At 44.2% G+C, this 26,070-nt stretch overlaps 1 protein-coding gene across 1 annotated transcript in view; it reads left to right on the forward strand.

Moving 5' to 3' along the window:
• The first annotated feature begins 367 nt into the window (after positions 1-367).
• The window catches only part of ATRN (attractin), a 148,726-nt gene continuing 123,023 nt past the window's right edge, over positions 368-26,070 (forward strand). Inside the window, exon 1 of the mRNA XM_088056270.1 lies at positions 368-672. Within this exon, the coding sequence (XP_087912396.1) occupies positions 368-672 (305 nt within the window). The remainder of the gene's footprint in view (positions 673-26,070) is intronic.

Raw genomic sequence — 26,070 nt, forward strand, 5'->3', positions numbered from 1 at the left:
TAAAGGGGCTTTAATTTTACAGCTCAATTTTAAATCGACTGATTTCCTGGGAAAGGCCATTTCATGGTTTAGGAACTGCCATGTGCTTTAACTTCTGCTTGTTAAACTTGCTGAGATGAGAAACTCACCCCTCAGTGAAGAGCTTTGCAGCTGTAGGACCTAACCAAGAACTGATTGCACTCTTTCTAAACCAGGGATTGCAATTAGTGAACCGATCCTGTGGCTCCGCGCCTCCCTGACCCGCGCCTTCCTGACCCGCCCCTCCCCGCCGCCATGGCCGCGCGAGTGACGTCACTGCCCCGCCCTCTCAGTTCCCCCCCCACTCGCGGCCACCGTAGCGGGACCGGCGGAGGCCCCGCGGCGGCCGATGGTCCGCGTTGTGCCGCCGCCCCCCGCCCGCCCCGCTCCCACCCGGCAGCGGCCGCAGATGGCGCGGCGGGGACCGGGCAGGCGGGGCGGGAGGTCTCCGGCGCCGCCGCCGCCGCCGCTGCTGGCGCTGCTGCTGTTGTTGGTGCTGGGCCCCGCCGCCGCCGCCGGCGAGGAGGTGGCGGTGTCCAAGGAATGCGACAAGCCGTGCGCCAACGGCGGGCGGTGCCAGCCGGGCACCGGGCAGTGCGAGTGCCAGCCTGGCTGGGTGGGCGATCAGTGCCAGCACTGCGGGGGGCGCTTCAGGTGAGACCCCGCGGGGCAGGGGGACGGGGACATGCAATGGCGCGGGGGTCGGAGCGCAGGGACGTTTGGGGTCGGTGTGGTCGGGGGTTGAGGGGCTCGTTCGGGGTCGTTTCGGGGTTCAGGGCTGGTTCAGGAGTGAGGGATTAGGTTTGGGGTACGGGGGGGAAAGGCTGGTTCAGGGGTAGGGGATTGGTTTGCCTGAGGAGTTACTTTGGACCATGGGGTTCGGGCTGGTTCAGGGTACGGAGGGGAGTGTGTAGCAGCCACATCAGGGATGGGGCTGAGGGACAGGGCAAGGGATAAAGGAGGGGACACACACCGAACAGTGGCTCGGTGGCCCGGGTCAGGTTGCCCAAAGGAGCACTTGAGGGAAATAGGGAGGTGGGTACGAGAAGCAGGTTTGGACACTCAAACAGGGTGGGAGGCTGCGGGAGGTCCAGGGATAAGTGAGGGCAGTAGGGTTGTGGTGCGAGGGGAAAGGGCCGGCTGACAGTAAAGGTGAGGGGCGGGACCAGGTGAGGTTAAAGGTGAACGGCAGATGGAAGTGACACTAAAGGTGAGTGGCAGGTCAAAGGGATGGTGAGGGACGTTCAGGTGATGATAAAGGTCAGAGGCAGGTCCAAGTGATGATAAAGGTGAGGAACAGGTCTAGGTGATGGTAAGGATGCAGGTGTTAGGGCAGGATACGAGCATGTTGAGGGGACAATAGGGGCTGGGTCTCTAGGCAGTGATGGTGTGAGTGTGGGGCTGATTCAGGGGGATGTGGGTGTAAAGGGATGGGCAGGAGCCGTGAAGGGGGACAAAAGGGATTTAGGTTCAGAAGGAGAGGTGGATGTGCAGAAATAGGCTCGAGGAGTGACAGCAGCATGGCTGTGATGGGGTGACAGTGTGGAAGGCTAGGTCTGGAGGTCCACAGCAGAGGTGAGTGGCTGGGGTTTCCTGGGGGAGGTCTGGTAGCAATGGGATGCGGATGTTGAATGCCCCACTTGGTGAGTACAGGATGTTTGTAATGCAGAGAGGCACCTCTGAGAAGGCTGAATTTTTGGTGTTGGTTGGCTGGGGTTGCAAAGTTGTAACTGGCGATCAGTTGTGACTCTAAGGGGGCTGTATGGGAGCAGGGATGTGATTTTAGGGCACTGGAACAATGGGATGTCTGGGTATGATGGATTGCAGAGCCAGGAAAATGTTTGGTTTAAGTTTTAGTAGGCCTGGACAGAAAGTAAGGCTAGAGGGAAGTTGGTAGGGGGCTATTTTTTTGGCAGCAGTGTTAGGTTTGGGGACTGTATAAATGGAAGTCAGAGGATGGTGGGTGAATGGAGGTGGCTGTGTGTGTGGATGTGGCTGGAGTTGGAAGCAGATTGAGCTGTGAGGAGCAGGTGGACAGGAGGACAGTGTGGGTGTGGGGCCAGTTCCTGGGCGGGGAGAGGGCCTAATGTGGAGATGGGACTGGATCAGACTGAGAACAGGTTGGAGGAGAAGGGTGTGCAAGTTAGGGCTGGGTGGGGACACTAGGGATGTTTGGTGGGGGGGGAAATAAGGAAGCTTCTCTTGGCAAATCAGCAGGTGCTGGTTTTGGTTAAAGGTTATTCCAGGAATGGTATGTGCAGGGGAGAGAAACAATATCCTTATGGGAGTAGCTGGCATTTGGGAGACTCATCTTTTGGAACTGTAATGCTGCTGGCTCTTGGGGAGGGACAGTGGGAATAGCAGCCTAGTGGAAAAAAGCTCCTGGGCTTGTGGGGAGGCAGACTGGGCAGTGGGAGGGGATTGAACAGGACAGAGGGTATTGGGAGAATCCTGCTGCTTCAGAGTTTTTGTGGGTTTTTTTTGAGGAAAAAAGGGCTAAAGGAGGGCTCTGGGCAGAGGGATGGAACCCTCTGACTGCGCTGGTTGAAGCCATGTGCAAATGACTGTGTGTGGGAATGAGGGGTGTCTGCACAGGATAGTGATTTTTTGGCTATATGATGATGGAAAGTGCGTTTTGGCAGTGCTGGGACCAGTTCTTTTAGGGTTGGGTTCTGTGTGTGTCTGAAGTGTATCCCACTGGATGAGAAAATGGAAATCTTCATGGAATAGGCTGGGAATGCCCCTTGGCTTCTCTATAATGGCAGTAGTTTCTGTAAGATGGTTACCTACCTGCCTTGGATTTGTCAGCTGTGGCAGTGAGAAAGCCAATGTGTGTGCCTGCATGCATTAGGTGAATTCCCTGGCAGGGCTGATTCCTGCAAAAGAAGGAAATGTGAAAAGGATGATTATCCTAGGCAGTAGCTGCTTTCTGGGGGAGCTACTGAAAGTACCAAGTACTCTTCGATGATGTTCCTTATGGATTTGAGAGGAGGGTAACTGTCTGTATGACTTGAACTAATGGAAGAGAACTACTTTCATTTTTTTATTCATACTTTTTGACAGTCTGTAGATGAGTGTGTTTTGCAAACAGTTTGAAAAGGGTTTTGTATGGAAATGATTCCAGGCTAGGTAAACCCTTGAAGTTCAAACCTGCCTTTTTAATGTCTTTTTGCAACTGTCATGATAAGCATTTTCTTTTAGCTGGGAGGGAGCTTTAAGGAATAGCCTCATACCTGCTACTCTCTTGGAGAAACTTAGGATATTTGTCATTTTAAGGGGACTGTATTTGAGAGGCTTCTTTTACGAATGGTAATGCCAAATAAAAAAAAAAAAAGAATTTGTATTATTCACTGCTAATAGAACCTCATCTTTTTAACCTCTTACCTGTTTTGATAAATCTTCTTTTTTCTTTCTCACATATAATTCTAGTCTAAAATTTTGCCTGAAAACATAGTACATGTTTTTCTCTGTAGGTGGTTTATTTGTCTGTGTATTAGTTTATTAAGGAGTTTAAGTTTCTGGTAGTGTTTTTAAACTTGGAGCTCTGAGAAGTGCAAACAAACAATGTTCAGAGTTTTGCAGTCATGTGTCTTCTTTCACATGCTTTGGGTTTGCTCTGTCTCCTGTCAGTATTGGCTCTGCAGGAGGTTTTGTTTTTGGTTCACGGTTGTCAAGAATTTGTCTTTAAAGGACTTAATGTGTTATTAGATGCTGTAGGTACGAATGGGAAGTAGAAGAGCAGGTGAAAATTATTTTCGATGTGCAGCCTATTCCATGTGCTTATCTACTGGACTGAGAGATGTAATTAAATTTGGCATGTTAATCGCCTTGTCTTATCTAGATGTATATGATGACTATATTTGTGGCCTTGACTGTTTTGATTTACGTTGTCAAGATACACCTTGTGCTTCAGTAAGCTGCTAATCTCTCACATCTTGTGTTCACAGTGAAGGATGAACATTGTAGCATTGAGTTGCAATCTGTTAATGCTCTGTTTCCCATTTTCCCTGGGAAATCTTTTTTTTAGACTGCAGTTAGATGTATGAGCAACACACCTCAGGTCAGTGGTGCTCTTCAGAGCTAGAAGGCTGATTTAGGAAGGACTTCAGGTGACTTTTTTTGAAGATGTGGAACCAGCCGCTTTAGTTGTTCAAAGATAAACATCTTGGTGTTAACGAAGCCGAAGTAGAAAACACAGAATGTGCCTGATGTGCTTCTGTCTTCTATTTCAGTACAAACCTCCAGAGGGCTCTGGGCTGGCTGGAGGCTGCTGTGGGCTTCGAGCTGCTATGATACGGGCAGGAGAGGAGCTACTGGTGGGAGGGATGAGAAATTCCTCAGTCACAAAGCTGCAGCAGCATCCTGAAATAACATTTGGAGCAGTGGGAGCTTGGGAGCTCAAACCTTGAGAGTGAAATTGGCAGCACTGATTATTGTACAATCAAGAAAATGCTGCACACTTAGTTAACAGACTCTTTAGAGCACTATCTGCAGCTCAGTGACACAACCTCTTGTCCTGCCTAAACTGCGTTATCAGCCAGCTGCCTAATTAGCAGATGGAATTAAGGTTGGAAAAGCACTCTAAGATCATCGAGTCCAGCCGCTCTCCAGCACTGCCAAGACCACCACTAACCACATCCACATGTTTTTGAACACTTCCAGGGATGGGAGCTCAGTTACTTTCCTGGGCAGTCTGTTCCAGTGCCTGGCCAGCCTTCCCATGAAGACATTTTCCCCCAGTATCCAGTCTAACCCCCCACCACAAGTGCAACTTGAGGCCATTTCCTCTTGGTCCTGCCTCATATTTCCTGGGAGTAGAGCCTAACTCCCCCTGGCTGCACCTGCCTGTCAGGGAGTTTTAGAGAGTAAGAATGAGCTTTTCTCGTTCTAGCCCCCTGAGTTTTTTCCAGGCTGAGCAACCCCAGCTCCTTTAGCCACTCCTCAGCAGACAAGGCAGGTAAAGCACAGGGCAAGAAATGACCTCTGGTTCACATAGATTTATTGTCCTGAGATTGTAAAGGGTTGAATGAACAAATTCAGGATAATAATTGACTTCTTGAACAGTCAGTGTATGTGGATTGTGTGTGTAGGCTCAGTGATGGGCAGTTTATTTTGACTGTATAATGAAATGCCAAATGATTCCAGGGATATGGATTTTGTGTGTAAAGGCACTGGTGCTCCATTCATGGTAATACTATTTTTGTGGCGGGAGATAGCAAATGCTAAGCAGGACTTGCCTATGCAACCTGACAGTTGGAGAGAAAAAAAAAAGAGATTAGAGTATATCCTTTAAATTTCCCTTTTAGTAATATAATGGGAGCAGTTATGTGTTGCTGATTAAATGTAATGAAGGGCTTGGTGGTAATAGAGTGTCCTTGGCCAAAGAATATTACAGTGAAGAGGAATTTTATCTCAAGATTTGTGTAAATCACAACCTGAGAGAGTTGTGAGCTGGAAAAGAACTATCACAATTCTCTTTGTTAAATTAATAGGAACTTTTGGTCAAAAGCTTAAATACAAACTATTGTCTTTAAAAAGCTACCTGAGGCAGTTTGCACGTTTAGGAAGGTCAGGAAGCTGCTTAATAGATCCAAGGATGTTGGCAATTCGAATCAAATCAGTTTAAGTGCTCAAATTATATCTGAGGGCTACATTTGTACCTGATCCCCATTCTGTTTCTCCGTTTTCATTAGGATATTACTGTGCATTAAAATAATTTTCTCTTCCATACTGCTTAATGAAAGGCTCGCTCAAACACTGCACTGGTAAAAAAGAATACTACAGCTATTCAAGTAGGAAATACTTAAACATCATCAATGTATACACTGAGAAAAAAATAACAATTATATGCTTTTATTTAGCTCTTGGAGGAATGTGTGGATGTCTTCATGCATGCATATCTATATTTCTGCCTATCCATACATGTATATAATATATACATGTATTATATATAATTATTATATATTTTGTGGCTTGGAGCAACCTGGTCTAGTGGAAGGTGTCCCTGCCCATTGCGGGGGCATGGGACTAGATGGTCTTCAAGGTCCTTTCCCACCTAAACCATTCCATGATTTTAAATAAATAATCTGTTCACTGAGAAAACTCATGGCTAATATTTAATCTGAATTCTGTATTATTGCTCCTCTCACTGTTTTATTGGACGATCTGGGGTTAGGGTTCTTAAACAGCTAGGGCTGTTTTAAGAACAAAACTTCGCCTGTGAAATAATTCAGTGTTTTTGAAGTACCTGAGCTTTTCTGCAGTTTTTACTGTGTACTAAGCGAACAGCATAAATATTTGACTTGCGGGAGGTTTTGTTAATGTTTGCAATAAGTTCACTGCTTATTTTCAGTCTGCTTTATAGTAAGGAGGCAGTAGTGGAAAATTCAGAGCAGTCAGACAAAATCATGCTGGATCCTCCCCATCATCTCTGCTTCACACACATCCAGTGCCTTCCCTATTGGAGCTTTAGTTGTTGGAATTACTGAACACTTCATGTGTGAGAGAGAGGAGTAAGTCCTGTCCTGTTCCTGTCTTCCTGCTGAGCAGTCTGAGCACGAGACCTCCTGGAACAAAGCAGATAAAGGATAACATTCCTCTGCCTGCCAAATCCAGGAACGTATCACTGACTTAGACTTACAAACACGTCCTTATCTGCAGCGGTCACCATTTCTGTCTCATTTCTCTGTTTCTGTAAGTATCAGGGAATACCAGCCTGAGTTCCTTAGCAAAATATTCCCAGCAAGTAGGAGGTTTTAAATCACATCTTCTAAAGCATAATGAAAAACCAGAGTAAAACAGGCAGAAGATGGAGTTCAGAATGATGTGATGTTGTAAGTGGTTTTGGGGGAGGAGGGAGGTGCTCCAAACTGGAATTCACTGTAAGAAGGACCACAGCAGTTTTATGCCAGTGCTTTGTTCTTGCACAGCCATGTGCTCACATCTGCCCATTAAACCACTGCAGCATCTTGGAAGCAGCGCTGGAATATGTGATAATCAGTTTTACAGCAGTGAACAGAGATGCTAATTTGCTTTTGTGCACAGTTTTGAATAAAATACTCATTTAGTCACCGAAACACTGGAGCAGTAACGATGTTTGCTTTTTGTTCCCTGCTTTTGTTCCCTTGCTTTGTTTATGGCTGATCCTCACACAAGTTCCTTTAGATCTACTTGAGACTGTCACTTTTCCTCCCTTTGCTTAAAATAAATATTTATTTGGTGGAGAGGCAGGTTGCTTGCCAAGGTTTTGGGGGATGTGTGCTGCATGCAGATGATTCTGGGCACGGTTTGGGCTTGAGGAATGTGAAGTGCTTGGGATATTCAGAACGTAAAGGCTCAGTCGTTATTGCAGAGTTGTGACATCATTAGGGTTGTTAAGAGCCCTTTACTGCACACAGAACAAGCTTTATATGTAGCAATCTGATAATCTAAATTTGGGACACTGGCATAATGGGGGATATTGAGAATAATTTAAAGAAAATGGACTCTGTGTGTTGGGCTGATAACAAGCGTCTTAGTGCATCTTGCATGATGGAGAAGAATTTAAATGTTTTACTGATGAACTGCGCAATAGTTCTGCTAAAGAGGGGCAGCTGATCTCCAGAAAAGATTGTGAGAAGTAATTCTTGGACACCTCAGGGTCTGGAGAACATTCCTGGTCCTGGCTGTGGCTTTGCTTGGTAAAACAATTTTCCTGCAGTATCTCCAGATTCAGAATTTTCAGTTCCCTGGAAATGCAGAAGTGGAATTAAGCTGGTTTAGGGGATACCATGCTGACAGAGGTGGTCTGGGCATTCCAACCAAGGGTTTTCCAGTGTGTAAACTACCTTTTATTCCCTGCCACAACTGCTGGGCTCAGAGCTGCAGAAGTGAAAGTGTAGCTGTACACAAATTCATCTCAGGTGTGCTCAGTGTGTGCTGCAAAAATTTAAATAGGGGGTTGTTGCTTCGTGTAGGTAGAGGGTGTTGCACATCTCTTTGGGGTGAAAATTATCTGTAATGACCTTTACCATTAGACAGTGCTGCCTAGCTTTACATAGAGACTTATCCAGGATGTACAAATATAGCTGTGAAAATCCCAGATTTTCTATTATTTGCCTTTACCCTCCATTTCCTGATTTTCAGAAACCTTCTTTTTTTCCTTTGCTAGTTTCTGTAAGCTGAAAGGAAACAAAATAAGGAAAGCTGTGCTAGGAAAACACTCTTTGGAAGACTTTCTTATTAGTGTTTGTATTTGAAAATGTAATACCTGTCTCTGAGGTGGTGCTTGTCTACTCAAAGGATAAGAAGCTTGGCAAAGGTGAATTAGCATTTTTTGTAAACTTCTTTTATAAACTCAGATACAGAAAGTGAGAGCTATTTTTCCATTCAGAAAATTTAGGGTGGATTTAATATTATTTCATGGTAAAGGGAAGGAATAATCATGTCTTCAATTACTTTGTGATTAAAAGCTGTTTAGTTTTCAGTCATTGCAATGAAAAAAATTACTCCTGCAGTAGATTAGCTGTGTATTGAGTGGCTTTAGTGTTGTTTTTTCCCTCAGTTTCTTTGTGCTTGTGTCATTACCTCTTTCCTTCCACAGGTTGGTCGCTTTCCACATGTTGGTGTCATGGCACTGCTCCCAGATGTTTTGAATGTAATTGCCCTGTCTAGGGGAAATCTATGATTCAGGTTTATCCGGAGCACAGCTTTTAGATTTCATTGCTTATTTCTATCAAAAATGTGTTTGAGTTCCTCTAAAATAAACTTTCCAGGGTGGTTTTGTGAAGGATTTTTGCAGCAAGGTGCAGCATATTTCCTGCCAGAGTTGTGCACCTGCCTGTTTAATGATTAATATACACATTAATCCGGAGTGGAGAGTGTCATTTGAATTTTATAGTGATTTCAGAGCTTAGATCTCTACTGTCTGCTTGATCTTGTGTGAAATCATCAAAGGTGATGCTGTGTGGATGCTAGCTCTGGAGCAAGCTGCAGGGAGCCTGCAGAAACTGCAGGCTGCATGGCTTTTCAGTCCTGCCTGAGAGCTAGCCTGAGAAATTCATGGGAGGATTTGAAAACAATCCTCAGAGACAGAAAACAGCCATGCCAGGTGCTGTTTGTCTGCCTCTTGTCTTCTTTGCAGGAGAAGGTCAGGAGGTGGTGTACACCACTGACCAATGATGGTGATGTAGCAGTTTACTAACCAATAAGAGTTTCCTTTCTGTACTTTCCATGAACTAGTCTATAAAACAAGGCTAGAGTAATAAACTAGAGGAATTCTCCTGTTCTGACTCCATGAGCATCTGTCGTCTCTTCTCAGCCGTTCCTTAATAGAGCGACAATGCTGCTAAAATTTCCAGCTTTTGCAAGACCTGAGTTGCAGAGTAGTGTGGAACTGAAGTACTGACTGGACAGGCCAGTGCTACAAGAAAAAGAAAAAAACAAAACAAAATAATAAAAAAAAAAAATCAGGGAAAATGCCAACATTGTTTCCTATTAAGGATTTTTGTGCTGCTAGAAAAAAATATACTACTGTATCCAAATTGTGAGCATACATTGAAGTTGCTGGCTTGCTAGAAGCAAAGTATTGAATTCCAAATAATACAGTGAGAAATAATTAATTTTGGGGTCACTGATGATTTTAATTTTTTTTCAAGGGGAGATCAGGAGCAGGCAAAATTGTAGGGTGAGTTGCTTTTAATTTTGTAGAAAAAGTTGAAATTTATTGTTGTTCAAGATGCACTCTATTTGCATCTACAGTCATGTATAGTTGCTGCCTCCTGTTTGACAGTGTGTTTGTGCACTTTTGTTAAGGTTGATATTACATCTAGTTAAGGTTGATATTGCATTGAAACACATAACAGGCAGCTCTGTAAATTCGGGTCAGTCAGTGTCTTTCTCACAAGCACAGGTTGCAATGACTCTTTAAAGTTACTGGTTTTCATTTTGGGAATAGTAATGGGTGTTTAAGTATGCCCTCATTCAACTTCTGGAGGATGAATCATTTTGAGGAGGTGTTGAAGTGGTTCAAAGTCAAAACCAGGACTTGACTTCCCGCCTATGCACATTTTTTCTGAAACATCCATACTAATATTGCTGGAATTTTAAAATTTTCTTGTGGATGCTGCTGATAGTCTGTTAACTTGTTTTATCTGAATTTATGTGATAAGCCCAAAGAAAACTCCAAGGTACTGAAAGCATGTTAAACCAGTAATTCATGGATCATTCCCAGCTTTTCTGAGTACCTGAGCTGATGAGAATTTCTGGGACAGCAGGTAAATGTCAGTACCAGCAGAATTCCATTATGTGAATGGTACGATGACAATTTCTATGCAAATTTGATGTTTGAATGTGAGAGGATGGGGATTTTGATTTCTGGTAGAAACAGGAATGTGTGGTCCGGCTGGAAAAGCTGAAATGACTTTATAGCCTCTAACTTTACTGTTGCCTTGAGAATAGATGATCACAGACTTCAGGAATCAGTACAGTTCATCATCTAATCCCCTTGGTTCAGTTTCCTTATTAATTCATAGGACAAATTATTTATATGGTTTAAAGATGTTCTGATGATGACTCTGTTTATGTAGGAATTTGGCGGTTTGGAAGCATATTTTAATGATGGTTTTGCATGGCAACTGGTATTCTGAGAATACTGCCCTACCGAAGAAATGTGGTTAATGTTACTATAAATATGCCTAAATCATCTTCACTGAGGCTGATGAAAAAAGCTATTGTGTGTTAAAAGTGATAGAGTTTAAATGCGATCTTAATTTCTCTATTCAGCACTTATGGAAATTTGTCATGTGATATGGAAAGACAAGAAATCACAATGTGAAAATTGTGTTATCAGGTCATAGCTGGTTGAAGCATCAGGGTGGCTTCTGCGTCTGAGCTTTGCTTGCTCACAGTGCAAGATGTGTGTGCATTAGATAGGACATGGTGCTGGAGGAGACGTCCTTTGCTATATTCCCACTGTTCTAAATCCTAGTGATTTTCCAGTATCCCAGGGCAGGTAGGATTAAAATATGGGTGCAGACATGAAGGTATGGTGACTCACCCTATGTAATTGTAGTCCTGGCCTCCTCAAGCCCTGTCTGTGGTAAGACAGGTTCTACATGAGGTTCACCAGTACCAGTGGGATCAGGTGCTATGGCTGGGCTGGAGAATCTCCCAGTGAGCATGGAGGGAGGTCTTTCCCATTTTCTTGTAGGTTGATGTAACTTCATATGTCTAGTTCATGGAAATACAGACTGGTTTGGCTTGGAAGGGACCTCGAAGCCCATTCTGTTCCACCCTTTGCCAAAGACAGAAGCACTTTCCTCTATCCCAGGTTTCTCCAAGCCCCATCCAAGTGGTCTTGGACACTTCCAGGGATGGGACAACCACAGCTGCTCTGGGCAACCTGTGCCAGACACTCGCCACTCTCAAAGGGAAGAATTTCTTCCCGTTATCCCATCTAACCCTGCCCGCAGTCAGTGGGACAGCATTCCCCCTTGTCCTGTCATTCCATGTCCTTGTCCAAAGTTTCTCTAAAGCTCTCTGAGGGCCATTTTAGGTACTGCAAGGTAATGGAATTTCTTCCTGGAGCTTTCTCCAGGCTGAACCAACCCCAACTCTCTCAGCATGTACCCACAGGGTTCCTTGCTTTTACCTGTGGGTTTGAAGAGGAAATTCTGTAGGAGACAACCATGTGTGTACCTATTGATTTTTGTTTGCACTTGAATTTTTCATACATTCCATATGAATTTAAAGTGATAAATTTGCAGAAGCCTGAGCCCTTTATGGCTGGGGTTTGTGGAGCTCTCTGGGCATCAAGGCTGTCTTGCTTTTCCGCAGTAAGCTCAATAAATAATAAGTCAACTTCTGTCATTCACTGAAGGAAATCTTTCTGTTCAGGTTTAGGGAGATTTACAGGATTCTGTAGACATAACTGAAATTGATGTTTTCTTAGTGTCTTGTAACATAAGGATTTTTTGACTGACGTGACCAGAAGGAGCAAATTCACACTGAAAAATATGAAAGTAGGTGGATGAAGGCCACTACCCGTCAGTGCTGGAGGAGATAAACCACTATGGAGGATCTCTGTGGTAACTGTCATATCTTAAGAAGAAAAAGCACCCATTTTGAGGTCAGAAAGCATTGTTGAAAGTTTTTTAAATCTCCTAACTTAAACATGTGATAAGAGCAGTTAAAAGGTGCTGTGCCTGATGGTCAAACTGAGTGTTGGAAGCCCTTTGACAGGCTGGGCTGTTGATCTGCTGAAGATTAACGGCATGTTAGGGCTGTGACTTGGCGTGAGATGCTTTCCCTTTAATCTCCAATTAAATTTTAAAAAGTGCCAGATAGTATAATTTTAGTGGGGTAAAATATATACATACAAACATATTTTTCTCTCTACCATGACTGACTCACATTTTAGCAGAGGTCCTCCTCTAATGACTTTGAGTCGTTTTATAATCTTTCTTTTATAAGTTGTACATGTTCATTATTAGGTCTTTAAAAACAAACTCTGGAAAAGTTTGGCCCCAGTGAGCTGTGTGTTGCTGTAACTTCTGCGAGGAGTGAAAATAGTAGGAATGGTACGTTTCTAAATTTTCTTTTTGGGTTTTCTTTTGACAGCTGCTTCTGTACATAGTATGTGTAAACATCTGTAGTGTAAGTAAAGCTCTATGATTTCTGAGATGTGGAGTCAAATTATTGTGCATGTCACTTACGTTCCTTAATATATGGTATTCTATTTAAATAATGGAACTAAGGAGAAAAGAGAACAGGTCAGCAGAATATAATAGTTGTACAAGGTAATTTTGATATATCAAGTAGGAAGTATATTATGTATCATCTTATCCTGGTCTTGGCAGCAAAGGTCTTACTGATTATACAGTAAAATATCTTAAAACATTGCTGGTGCTGATACTGTTTGAGATATTCCCTAACACATGCAGTAAATGGAACCCAAACTTTTCAGGTGTGGGATTTTGAAATTAAACTTTACTTAGGATCTTAAAATGTAAATAAAATGTTGTTATGAGCTGCCTTCTGAGGAACCCTGTCCACAGACTGCACAGGACATGTCTGTTCTAAATGGGCATTGAACTAAAGGTAAATGGTGGCAATATGCCACCTGCAGTCTTATCCCAGAGCCTCTTCAGAAATATGCTTGCAGGAGAGGAGGGGAGGCTGAGTCAGAGATCACCGTGAACTGCGGCTCCTCCTGAGGGGTAGCTCTGATCTCTGCCCTCTGTGACAAGGGATAGGACCCAAGGGAATGACTGGAGCTCTGTTAAGGAGGGTTAGGTCGATATCAGGAAAAGGTTCTTCCCCCAGAGGATGGTCAGCCACTGCCCAGGCTCCCCAGGTCCTCATGGTCCCAAGGCTGCCAGAGCTCCAGGAGCATTTGGGAAATGCGCGCAAGCACAGGGTGGGATTGTTGGGGTGTCCTGGGCAGAGCCAGGACTTGGATTCAATGATCCTTGTCTGTCTCTTCCAACTCAGGATATTGTGTGATTCCACGTGGAAATAAAGCCAAAACCAGCGATCTTCCCTGCTGTCCTTGCTTCCCGGTGATATCCGTAGCAAATCAGTGGCAGCAGACTGCAACAGGATTGAAAATGGGGAAGGGAAACTGCTGTGCGTCACTTGGTCTGGTTTAGGGAATTTTTTGGGTTTTGTTTTTGTCCACAGTCATGGTTTGTACCCTGACTTCTTTGCTGTGTTTTCATTGAAGTTGCAGTTCAGAAGGATTATATCCCTCTTCCCTCTCCAAGTGAATTAATACAGGATAAAGGACTGATTTATGAAGTGGATAACAGCTGTGATGCTGAATTGATTGGGTACAAGGAGGTACTTGGCAGTCCCTGCAGACTGAGGCTGGGCACCGTCAGACTAATGCCATCAGAGTCTTACCTGCCAATTTGAATGTGCTTTTAGAGAACTGTTTCCACACCAAGCTTTTGGAGAATGGTGAGTCCTTTCCCAAGCTGACTGCAGAGCCCATCCTGAGCACTGGAAGTGAGAACATGGGACCCATATATACATACTGTGTTACCGAGGGAGTATATAGGACTCCTAGTCATAACATTTGCATTGTGTTGCCCTTAAAATAATCCATGTTGTACTTTGATTATTTGTATACTGGTGGCATTCATGTTCACTGGTTCAAATGAGATTTTCTGCCTTTTTCATCACTACTCTTGTAATGCTTTGATGAGATTTTCAGAAGTTCTGTTGTATCCTCTATATCCTTAATTCACTTTTAAAACCTTTTCATCATCTAATTATAATTGAATTTTGCCCTTGATCAGGTGTATGGATAATCTTTTAAGAGCAATTTTAGAAATGGGATAAAGAAGGTGAAAAACTAGTCAAAGAAAGTAACATTAGTTGAATCTTTGGTTTGTGGAGCAGTGATTAAAAAAAATGTTGGGAAAGATGATCTGCTTTCTTCAGCTGCATCAGTCTGACCTCAAGATCAAAATTTAAGAATGCATTAAAGGAAAGAATGATACTACATAGACAGAAATTGCTAGATATATTTGCCATTTGTAAGTGATACTGTTTAAAATACAATAAGTATGTGTGTCAGATGTTTTATAAGCATCATTTAGGATGAAAGCACCTGTAAGATATAAATAACTGGAATCTGGGCTTTGGAAGCCACTTTGATTCAATGGCAGCATCCAGAACTGGACTGCACTGCATGACCTATGAAGAACTTTTCATCTCAGGTGTGGTAGTGAGGAAATCTGGAGAGTTTATCTTCCATTCTGCTATTTCTATTGATATAGACTTAATCAGGCTCCTTCTCATATTGCAGGTATGGAAGGGGAGCAGTTGGTGAGGTGTTAAACAGGAGGATAAGAGTTAAAAGAGGGGCTGTGGGAGGGGATTCTCCCCTGCTCAGGTGAGACCTCACCTGCAGAGCTGTCTCCAGCTCTGGGACCCCAGCACAGGAAAGACCTGGAGCTTTTGGAGTCCAGAGGAGGCACCAAGATGTTCAGAGGGATGATGGAGCAGCTCTGCTATGAGGAAAGGCTGAGAGAATTGGGACTGTTCAGTCTGGAGAAGACAAGGCTCTGGTGTGACCTAATTGTGGCCTTCTAGTAATGGAAAGGAGCTGACAAGGAAGATGTAAAGGGAGTTTGGACAAGGACTTGGAGGGACAGGACAAGGGGGAATGGCTTCAAACAGAGACAGTGTTGATTTAGATTAGATATAAGGAAGAAGCTTTTTTTGATGAGAGTGGTGAGGTGGCACAGGTTTTCCAGCAAACTGTGGCTGCCCCATCTCTGGAAGTGTCCAAGGTCAGACTGGATTTGGCTTGGAGCAGTCTGTAATAGTGGAAGGTGTCCCTGACCGTAGTGGGGGTTTGGAATTGGATGGGCTTTAAGATCCCTTCCAACATAAACCATTTCATGATTCTATTGTGAGAGATAATGTTTTATTTCAGCCATAAGAATGTATACTTAATGTCAGGTAGGCAGAGATGTAGCTAGCATGAGGCTAGGCCTCATGAATGTAGGGGGAAGGAAAAGGGGAGTTAACTGATGTTTGTTAGGAGGGAGATAAAAGGGAGAGTGGAGAAGGTGTTGGTTTGAGTGCAGTAGGTGGTCAGAAAGAATGTAAGTTCCTGAGTACCCAGGCAGTGGGAAAGGGGTCAGGGATGCCCCATGGCTGGGGCAGGGCATAAAAGTTTGTACATTTCAGGGGGAGGTGTGCCTCCTCAGTGAGATGCACCTGACTCAGCTGCCGTGTTTATATTGATAAATAGTTTTGCTTCAGTGACTTTGTTCTCTTTCAACTTTATTGGTGAGTGAGTGTTTCTCACAATCTGGGCAATTGTCTGGGAGACTTGACCTCTGATTCTGCACACAGTGAGACTAGGGGAAGGCATGCCCTGCTGGTTTTAGTAGCCCTGACATGGAGTATCTTTTTATGAAATGTTGTTTGGGTTACGTTATTTGGGAAGGAAAGGTTGCCAGTTCCTGAAACAAATGACCTGTGTTGCAAAAATTATTTGCAGGAGATAATGCTTTCTTTTGCAGGTTTTAGAAGAAGGGGTTGTTGCCCCAAAGCTCAGCCCTGGACATTTACATGCATCAGGTAAAACTGGGAGATTGTGTGTTGGTAAAATCTTGAAAAAACGACACTTTGACACTGGCATGGGAAGGTTCCTTTCAAATATGCTTGATAATTGAGGGAGCAGTACACACTACGAAGAGAGGGTGGGCACATGAAACCCAAATTAAAGGACCAGGCTGGACTGATACAGAGAAGTAACCCTCTAAAATTAACCCTTAAAAGATAATCAGTCCTGAAAATGAATAATTTAAATACTCCTGCCTGGGTTATAATTTTAGTCCTAGTAAACTCCATCTTAGCTGACCGTTGCATTAAATGCCATAGAACCTGGAAAGTTGCTGGAAAAAATTAAAGATGTTTCACCCATCATCTGTGTCTCAATATGGCATGCTATTCTGGTAAAACTACAAAACGTCAGGAAGGGATCCCTGGTGGAACACAAACCTACTGGATTGCCCAAAATTTAGGAACATAGGCTCAAACATCAGAAAGCTTGCCTGTGTGCCAGTACAGAAATGGAACGCAGTGTGGGATTCCCAGCAGTAGGATAACCTATTTGGGAAAACCTGGTGGAAGATGGGCATCTTTCTATCATGTGCCTTTGCTGGATTATTGCTTATGCCTTGTTTTATTCCCTGTTTTATCAGGTTAATTGCTAGTGTAGTAGAAGGAATGAAGGTGATCAGAATGCCAGTGAACCCAGACCTAGCAGCTGTTAGTCAAAGAATTGGAGCCCAGAACATCATGGTCCTAAGGAGATGAGATCAGGAAAGAAAGGAGCTAGAAGAAGACCTACATCTTATTTTACATCAGCTAGAGCAAAGCTAGTGCCTCAGCAGGAAATGAACACCTAAAACATTGGAATGAACCTAGCTCAGCATGAGTTGGCAAAATAACAGGACTGGAGTGTAACTGTTACATTTGAATATAACCGCTTTGCAAATAGGGCCCAGCCCCCACCGACCAGACAGATAACCAAACCAAGGGCCTCAGCAAAAGGTGATAAATAAAATGGGGGTAGATTGTGAGGGATAAAATAACATTTTGCTTCAGGCATAAAGAATATATACTTAATGTCAGGTAGGCAAAGATGTAGCTAGCATGAGGCTAGGCCTCATGAATGTAGGGGGAAGGAAAAGGGGAGTTAACTGATGTTTGTTAGGAGGGAGATAAAAGGGAGAGTGGAGAAGGTGTTGGTTTGAGTGCAGTAGGTGGTCAGAAAGAATGTAAGTTCCTGAGTACCCAGGCAGTGGGAAAGGGGTCAGGGATGCCCCATGGCTGGGGCAGGGCATAAAAGTTTGTACATTTCAGGGGGAGGTGTGCCTCCTCAGTGAGATGCACCTGACTCAGCTGCCGTGTTTATATTGATAAATAGTTTTGCTTCAATGACTTTGTTCTCTTTCAACTTTATTTTCTCACACTGTGAAAGAAAGGGAGAGGGTAGGAAATTGGAGCTGGAACCTGGTTTAATATTTTCATTCATGACCTGGGTAAAGTGAAGAGATGTGCACTTCTTACATCACTGATGATGTCATTGTGGAGCCTGGGTGCAGAGATCACACCATCATCTGGGCAGAGCAGGAGGAATGAAGTGACAGAATGGGGCTGAGGTGACATCACACTCCTGGGGATTTACAGAAAAAGTCTGTTAAGAAGAAGTTATATATTAAAAAAAAAAAACAAACCAAAAATAGGAATTGGTTCTTTGAATGGCTGTTACTTGTCAGCATGATGCATTTGGGAACACAAGGAAAAAGGCAGAGAGGAGAAGAAGGAAAAATGATGCTGTGGTTCAAAATGCAACCAAAAATACAACGTCCCACATGTGCTTTTATCTGAGTTTTTGAAATCATTGAAAGATACAATGACTGAAATTAGTGTTTCAATCCTCTAAGCACAAACTTTATCACATGAGCAGTGACTACACATCACACAAGGCACCAAAACTGGGAGAACAGAATTTCTAGCAGAAAGCTGGAAGCATAAGACCTTGTGCTTGTCCCTTGTGGGATGTTGTATTTTTGCTGTGGCATGCTGGAACCTGTGCAAAAGTGATGTTGAAGTTTTTATGTAAAGTTACAGTAAAGCATGTTTGCAAATTACTCTTCCCTCCCCCATGTTTATTTACATAAATGATTTTTGATTTGTTTTTGGTGTTAAAAAGTGATTGTTTTTAATGCAGTGCTCAAGTGGTACTGTTAGTAACCTTGCAAAAGTTTTGTATTAATGTGTAATTTTCATGTAATGCTTCACTACACTGAGTCTTTCATAAAATCCTCCTTTTGCCAATGCCCCTGTGTTAGGGAATTGTGGGAATGTGACTGGGATAGGCCGGATGCAAAGTGCTCTGCAGCAAATTAGTGGCTGGGTGAGGCCTGGGAGTCTCCAGGCTCGTCTGGCAGAGCAGCCTGTGCTTATTGACAAGTCACAGCACTGCTCATGTAGAAATAATTTTGTCTCCAGAGAAGAGGATAGAGAGCCCTGGGAAAATGTCAGCTTTTCAGTTCAGTGTGAAACAATGAGGATCACAGGCAAGAGACAGCTCAGACCAAACTCTGAATAAATGCATCAGCCACAGTTTTTGTCCATGAGGAAATTACTTATTGATTGTTATTGAACCAACATTAACACCATGAAATCCTGTGACTCACTGAGATAGCAAATGTGTCATGCAAATAGTAACTAAATTTATTTGGGTTCCAAATCAGCAGCAAATTTAGTATGAATTGTGCAAGGTTCTCCTGTTTCCCTCTGATGTTAAAAGGGATATTGTGAAAAGTCCTGTGGGTGAGTTTAGTAATTGTGTTTGCCTGTAAAGCCCTGTTAGCTTTCAAGGTTTTTCTGTGTTTGTTGTCCACGAAACACTTTGGGATTCATCTTTAAAGCTGTTGCCCACACATAGAAAATGGCGACTTGAGTTAAACTTTGAAATTAATGGTCCAGATCTTAAAAATAAGCACTCAGTATTTATCAGTTCTTGCCTTTTCTGTCTCTGAAATACCAGAGTTTTTAAGGAGATGGGGAAACAACAACAACAACAAAAAAAAACAAAACAAAAAGAACAAAAAATCAAGTAATTTGTGATGGAGTTGGTTGGTGGCAAAGGTCTAAATGCTGCTTGCCCTCCTTGCTTTGGAGGGTTCAGGTCAGGGTTAGCTGAGCTGATGCTAACAGGTAGTAGCTCAGCTAGTTCATATTTTATTGATGACCTGAATGAGGGGATCGAGTGCAACCTTAGTAAGTTTGAAGATGACACAAAATTCTGTGGAAGTGTCAGTCTGTTGGAGGGCAGGAAGTTCTGCAGAGGGTCTAGGCAGCTGGATTGATGGGCTGAGATCACCAAGTTGAGGGTCAACAAAGCCACGTGCTGAGTCCTGCACTTGAGTTGCAGCAAACTCATGGAGCACTTAGGGGGCAGAGGGGCTGGGAAACGCCCTGGGGGTGCTCTGACAGCTTCTGGACAATGAGCCCAGGTGGGCAAGGGGCCACTGGAGGCCGCTGGTCCCTGGGCTGTGCCAGCTCTGGGGTGGCAGCAGGACCAGGGCAGTGCCCGTCCCCTGTGCTGGGGCACCTCCAGTGCTGGGACAGCTCTGGAGAGCCCTGGAGGGGCTGGAGCGTGGCCAGGGAAGGGAACGGAGCTGGGAAAGGGCTGGAGAATTCCTGAGGGAGCTGGGAAGGGGCTGGAGAATTCCTGAGGGAGCTGGGAAGGGGCTGGAGAATTCCTGAGGGAGCTGGGAAGGGGCTGGAGAATTCCTGAGGGAGCTGGGAAGGGGCTGGAGAATTCCTGAGGGAGCTGGGAAGGGGCTCAGGCTGGAGCAAAGGAGGCTCAGGGGGAATTTCTGGCTCTGCACAAGTCCCTGGCAGGAGGGGACAGCCGGGGGGGATTTGGGATCTGCTCCCAGGGAACAGGGACAGGAGGAGAGGGAACGGCCTCAGGCTGGCCCAGGGCAGGCTCAGCTTGGACATCAGCAGGAATTTCTTCCTGGAAAAGCATGGTCAGGTCTTGGAGGGGGCTGCCCAGGGAGGTGGTGGAGTCCCCACTCCTGGAGGTGTCCAAGGAACGGCTGGATGTAGCACTCGGTGTTCTGGGCTGTTTGACAAGGGGTGTGTGGGTGTGGTGGGGGTCACAGGTTGGACTGGGTGATTCTGGAGGTGTTTCCCAACCCCAGTGATTCTGTGGTTAACTCCCATTAGCCTTCCTTTAACTGGGGCAGTGCTCGTGCTGTATCTGTGCCAGCTGCTGCTTCCTCACCTGTAATATTTAACTCATGGGGAGCAGTAAAGGGGCTTTAATTTTACAGCTCAATTTTAAATCGACTGATTTCCTGGGAAAGGCCATTTCATGGTTTAGGAACTGCCATGTGCTTTAACTTCTGCTTGTTAAACTTGCTGAGATGAGAAACTCACCCCTCAGTGAAGAGCTTTGCAGCTGTAGGACCTAACCAAGAACTGATTGCACTCTTTCTAAACCAGGGATTGCAATTAGTGGAACCATTTGACTCAGAGCCCATTTGAGCAGGCTGTCTTAATCGAAGTAAAACTTAAATGCTTTGAGCAAGTTTTGGCTCACTCTTCCCATATCAGCCTTTAGTAAATAAATAATGAGATGCAAAATGCTCAAAATAGTACTCTAGAGCTCTTGGCAGGCAGGAAAGCAGCTGTTCCCGTGGGTGGGATGAAGGGGAAAAACAAGGTGGGTCTCCAACCTGCTCTTGCTTTTCTCTTTTGTAGACTGCTGACAGCTCACCTTCTTGCCAGAGCTGCTGTCAGCCAGTGACACCACTTTTCCCTCTGCTTTGAGAATCATGTTTCTGTTTTGAGGTCTGTTCAGATGTAACAGGGGTTTGACATGACCTAGGCTATGGGAACCTGACCTGATCAAGCACTTGTGGTCCAGATACTTGGGATATTTGGAGGGGATCTGGAACTGGATGTGGGAGTTTAAAAATTCCTAGGAAACATTGTGCAGCACATATTTTAAATTATTTTTGTCATGAAACTATGAATTTTTATTTGTACATTTGCATAGATAATTTTAGCATAAGAACAAAATGAAAAGCTGTTGTCCAGTGCTTGATACTCTTGGATTTTTCATATGTCTAAGAGGAACTTATCTCCGTGATTGCTTCATTTCTTATTCCTTGTGCTACAAATTACCTCTGTCAGATTAATTTAAAGTACAGGAGATGAGAGGATGTACTGACCTTATGATGCTTTGATGAATTTGTGGTTAGGTCTGGGAAACATACAGCTGAAATTTCCTCCTTTGACCTGAAGTTTGGTATTTATTGTGTTAAATATCTGAAATGAGGGTTGACACCAAGATTGCCCTTAGTGTTATTATACCTGTGCTACACCTGTGTGTGTTCCTCAGCCCCATAACGAAGCAAATAATTGCTTTGGGCCTGGAACAAAAATACATCCAAGAGAAGAGCCTGGTAGACACCCAAGTCACATCAACAGCTTGAAATGCTTCTGAGCATGGACAATGCACTGATGTTGGAGTGTGCTGGAGGGAAGCACTCCATGTGAAGAGGCTTATGGCTTTCTGCTCTGGAGGACTCCACATAAGTGGTTCTCATAGTGCTCTGTCATAGGGTATGGTGAAGTATCATTTCTTTGTTTAAGCAATTTTAAGGCAGGAATGAACTTTTCCTTACAGGTTTAAGAGTATGGACTGGGGGATGGTCGGTATTTCTCTTATAAATAATGTTTTAAGCCATCTTGGTTATGAATAGAGATAATGAAATGAAAATGTAGGAAGCTAAATGGGAAATTGGAACGAGGAAAAACCTTTTCCTTTCCTACTTTTCTTAATAAACTAAGGAAAGCACAGCAGTATTTTGTGCACAATTCCTTATTAGTTCAAACAGGCTTTTAGAACCACAGAATAGTTTGAATTAGAAGGGACCTTAAAGATCATGTTATTCCATTCCACTGCTATTAGCGGAAGCACCTTGCACTATCCCAGACTGCCCCAAGCCCTGTCCAGCTTGGTCTCGGACACTGCCAGGGATGGGGCAGCCACTGCTGCTCTGGGCACCTGTGCCAGGGCCTCATCTCTTCTGTGGAGAACAGTTTCTTCATAATATCTGATCAAACCTCTCCTTCATTCTAGGGCCATTTCCTATAGATGTTACCAGAGTGAGGAAAGACTGGTGATGACTGAATCCTAAATAAGAAGTTGGGACTTTTTTTAGAGTTGTTTAGTAGAGAGGTGGACTGTCAGTCATGTTCAGCTTGGTAGCAGAGTGAGGGGTTATTTCAAAACTTTGCATAACTAATCTTGAGCCACTATCTTTGTTTTTGTTGTCACAAATCTGTTGCAAGCAGATGGAATTTCATTTTTTCCCACTACAGTCCCAGAATAACTCCTTTCAAAGTCATTTTGGAGGCAATAGGAAAGGTGCATGCATATGGCTGAGCTAGGGATGCAATGATGTTTGCAGCCACGTCTTCCCTCAGGATGTTTAGCTCTTTGCTGGCTGGGTCAGATGTCCACAATTGTGGTATTTTTTTTAATGGGTCTATTTGTCTGTTGGATTTGTTATTTTGTGTTTTTGATTTTTTTTGAAGGAAGAGTTTCTTTGCAGTGTCTGTCAAGAGATCTGCGTGTTAGACACTGCCTCACTACAAGAAAAGATAAACCCATCCTCCCCCCCATGCAGGAACATCTGTCTTTGCAGCTAAGGAATCAGGAGGCAGCGGTGTGACCTTCCCTGAACCAAGAGTGTTTCACAGACAAACACTCCAGAGCTACTTATCCTAGAAAGAAATGCTAACATGTCTTGGATTATAAAGATATTGTAGTGAGACTGTTGCTAAGGCAGCATTGACACAAACCAAAAAATCTGTGTAACGTGCCAATGAGTGCATTGTTTCTATATTTTCAGAGTTCGTTCCAAAAATAAAATGATTTCATGTAGTCTTTGCTTGATTAAAGTGTGCTTAAAAAGTCGTAGAATCCCAGGATGTTTTAGGTTGGAAGGAATCTTAAAAAAGCCCATCAAGTCTCACTCCCTGCCATGGGCAGGGACAGCTCCCACTGTCCCAGGAGCTCCAGCCCCAGTGTCCAACCTTGGGCACTGCCAGGGATCCAGGGACAGCCCCAGCTGCTCTGGGCACCTGGGACAGGGCCTGCCCACCCTGCCAGGAACAATTCCTGCCCAAGATCCCATCCAGCCCTGCCCTCTGGCAGTGGGAAGCCATTTCCTTGGTCCTGTCCCTCCAGCCCTCATCTCAAGTCCCTCTCCAGCTCTCCTGGAGCCCCTTTAGGCTCTTGAAGGGGCTCTAAAGTCTCTCTGGAGCCTTCTCTTCTCCAGGGGAGCATTCCCAGCTTTCACAGCCTGTTTTTATTTTGTAGAAGGATTAGGAAAAATATTAGGAAATACCTGAGCTGAACTGTAAAAATTATCATGCAGATGCATTTAATAAGGCATAGCAGTCTATAGTGCCTAAACTCACCCCATTCCCTTAGGGATTTAGACCAGTCACAGTGAGGCTGACTAACACACACTGGCATTTGAAAGTCCGTCCAACTCTTCACCTCCTGCAGTTTGGAGCTGTTGAGTTACTGGATGACTTTCACATTTGGTTTATTTTCTCAGGCTCTTAAATAAACATTGGGATGGTTTGAGCACTGTGGATTTGTTTCATTCTTCCCAGGAGCTGGTTGGAAAGCTTTGGCTGGCTGGTGGAGTAATCTGTGTGGTTAAAGTGACCTATGCCAACAGTCAAAAGTTTTCATTGAAGGGATTAAGATGATTTAATCAGAGCTACATGAAGTCTGGCCTTTTCTCCATTTGCTAAGCTGGGATTTTGGCTGCATATTTGAGTATAAAGTGCTGCAGGTGACTTCCCATCCCATAGGTATGAATGAGAACATACAGCTGGACGAGTGCTTGGTATTCACATTTTTCGTATGTTAATGTAGTCCTGTCTAAATTCAAGTCATCTGGATTATTCTTTATTTTTGAGTTTTGTTCTACTTAATGAAGGGGAACTTCTCAAGGAAGCCAATTGTGTACACCTGTCTTCATTAGATACTCAAAGTGTTTGGTATTTAGCTCCTTTTTTTTCTATGTAGTGTGAAATTGCTTTCATTAACAAGAGTCGTTTGGGGAAAATGCCACTCGTGCTTTTCTGCAAGGGGTTGCAAATCATTCTTTTTCTCGCTGTGATAACGAATTTAGCACAACAGTCTGTGGGAGGGAGGAACAGCTGGCTTGAACTGGAAAAGGGAAGGGAGAAGAACTGATGAAGTGTTTGTGGAAGTGTTTACAATTCTGTACCAATATGTATGTGGTAATGAGAAGTTCCTGTAAAACCAAAAATTAGGAGGCAGCTTTTTTGTTCCCATCTTTCTTTCTCCTGGATACTGGCAAACGTAAGTGTTGCTTGTTTATGTTGTGAAGTTGGGTGCTTATTCCCAATTGTTTCTGCAGGTGCTAAAAGGTAGAATCCTAGAATGATTTGGGTTGAAGGGACCTTAAAGACATCTTGTTCCAAACCCCCTGCCATGGGCAGGGACCCTGTCCATTATCCCAGGGTGCTCCAAGACACATCCAGTCTGTCCTTGGGCACTTCCAGGGATGGGGCAGCCCCAGCTGCTCTGGGCACCTGTGCCTGGGCTGTACACCCACCCAGGGAATAATTCCTGCCCAAGATCCCATCCAGCCCTGCCCTCTGGCAATGGGAAGCTGTTCCACGTGCCCTGTCCTTCCAGCCCTTGGCCCCAGTCCCTCTCCAGCTCTGCTGGAGCCCCTTTAGGTGTGGGAGTCTGAGACACAGAGTGTATGCCCTTGTTTCTGATACTTAACTCTGAGATCCAGAAAAACATTGAATTTCATACAATATGAAATTTATGAGCATGTTTTCATGGTGATACATGAAAACAATTGTTAAAGTTAGATAGAAAAGCTAAGAGTGTGAGTGAGTAGATTAGAAAGTTTTCTTAAGTCACTGGGTGAAAAAGTTAAAGTTCAGAGTTTTAAATAGCTTAGAAAGCAGAAGACAAGATGAAGGATTTAGACTTGTTTCTTTTCCTTCTTCTTTATTCTCCATGTTCTTCTAGAGGTTTTTTGGGTAATAGTAAGTGATTGGATAAAAAAGGCTTCAGTGCAACACACAGGTGTTGGGTCATTGGGTCATTAAGAAAAATAATATATGTGTCTATTGTTAATTGGATAAGAATAAGTATAAAGATAAAAGAACTGTGTGGTTCGGGGCCATTTTGTGTTTTCAAAGCCAAAGTGAGCCACAAGGCCATTCTGTGTCAACAGAAGAAAATTAGCCGGATTGTGGTGAATTAAACTTGTGAAGATAGTCTGGAGAGACCTGCCAAGTTTTGTGATAACATCCTAATAAACACGAGAAACAAGATCCTAACAGGCTTTGGAGTTTTTGTCCTGACTTGGAGGACTGTGATAAGCGGAACTCCCCGTGAGGGAATATCCCTAAGGAGCTCAGCTCAGAGAAGCTGAGAAATCCAGGAGTGAAAAAAAGTACAGAAGAAGTACAGCAGAATCAAGAAAGAGAGAAAAAAGGAACAAAAAGAATTCTTTTAAAAATTACATTAGAGACTCTGAGCATTCCCTGCATTTTGCCCTTCTCCAGGGGAACATTCCCAGCTCTCCCAGCCTGGCTCCAGAGCAGAGGGGCTCCAGCCCTGGAGCAGCTCCGGGGCCTCCTCTGGACTCTCTCCAGCAGCTCCACGTCCTCCTGCTCTTGGCCCCGGGGCTGGGGCAGCTCTGCAGGTGGGGCCTCACCTGAGGGGCTCCGGGACACAATTCCCACCTTTCCTTTGGGATCAGCCCAGCCTGGGGCAGCTCTGCAGGTGGGGCCTCACCTGAGCAGGGCAGAGGGGCAGAATCCCCCCTTCCCTGCTGCCCACGCTGGGATCAGCCCAGGTCTCGGGGGCTTCTGGGCTGGGTCATGTCCAGATCTCACCCAGCAGCACCCCCAAGTCCTTCTCCCTAAGGCTGCTCTCCATGCCTC

The sequence above is a fragment of the Pseudopodoces humilis genome, chromosome 6 (assembly GCF_049639895.1).
Source record: "Pseudopodoces humilis isolate 2021_Gansu_Grassland_sample_001 chromosome 6, ASM4963989v1, whole genome shotgun sequence".
NCBI lineage: Eukaryota > Metazoa > Chordata > Aves > Passeriformes > Paridae > Pseudopodoces > Pseudopodoces humilis.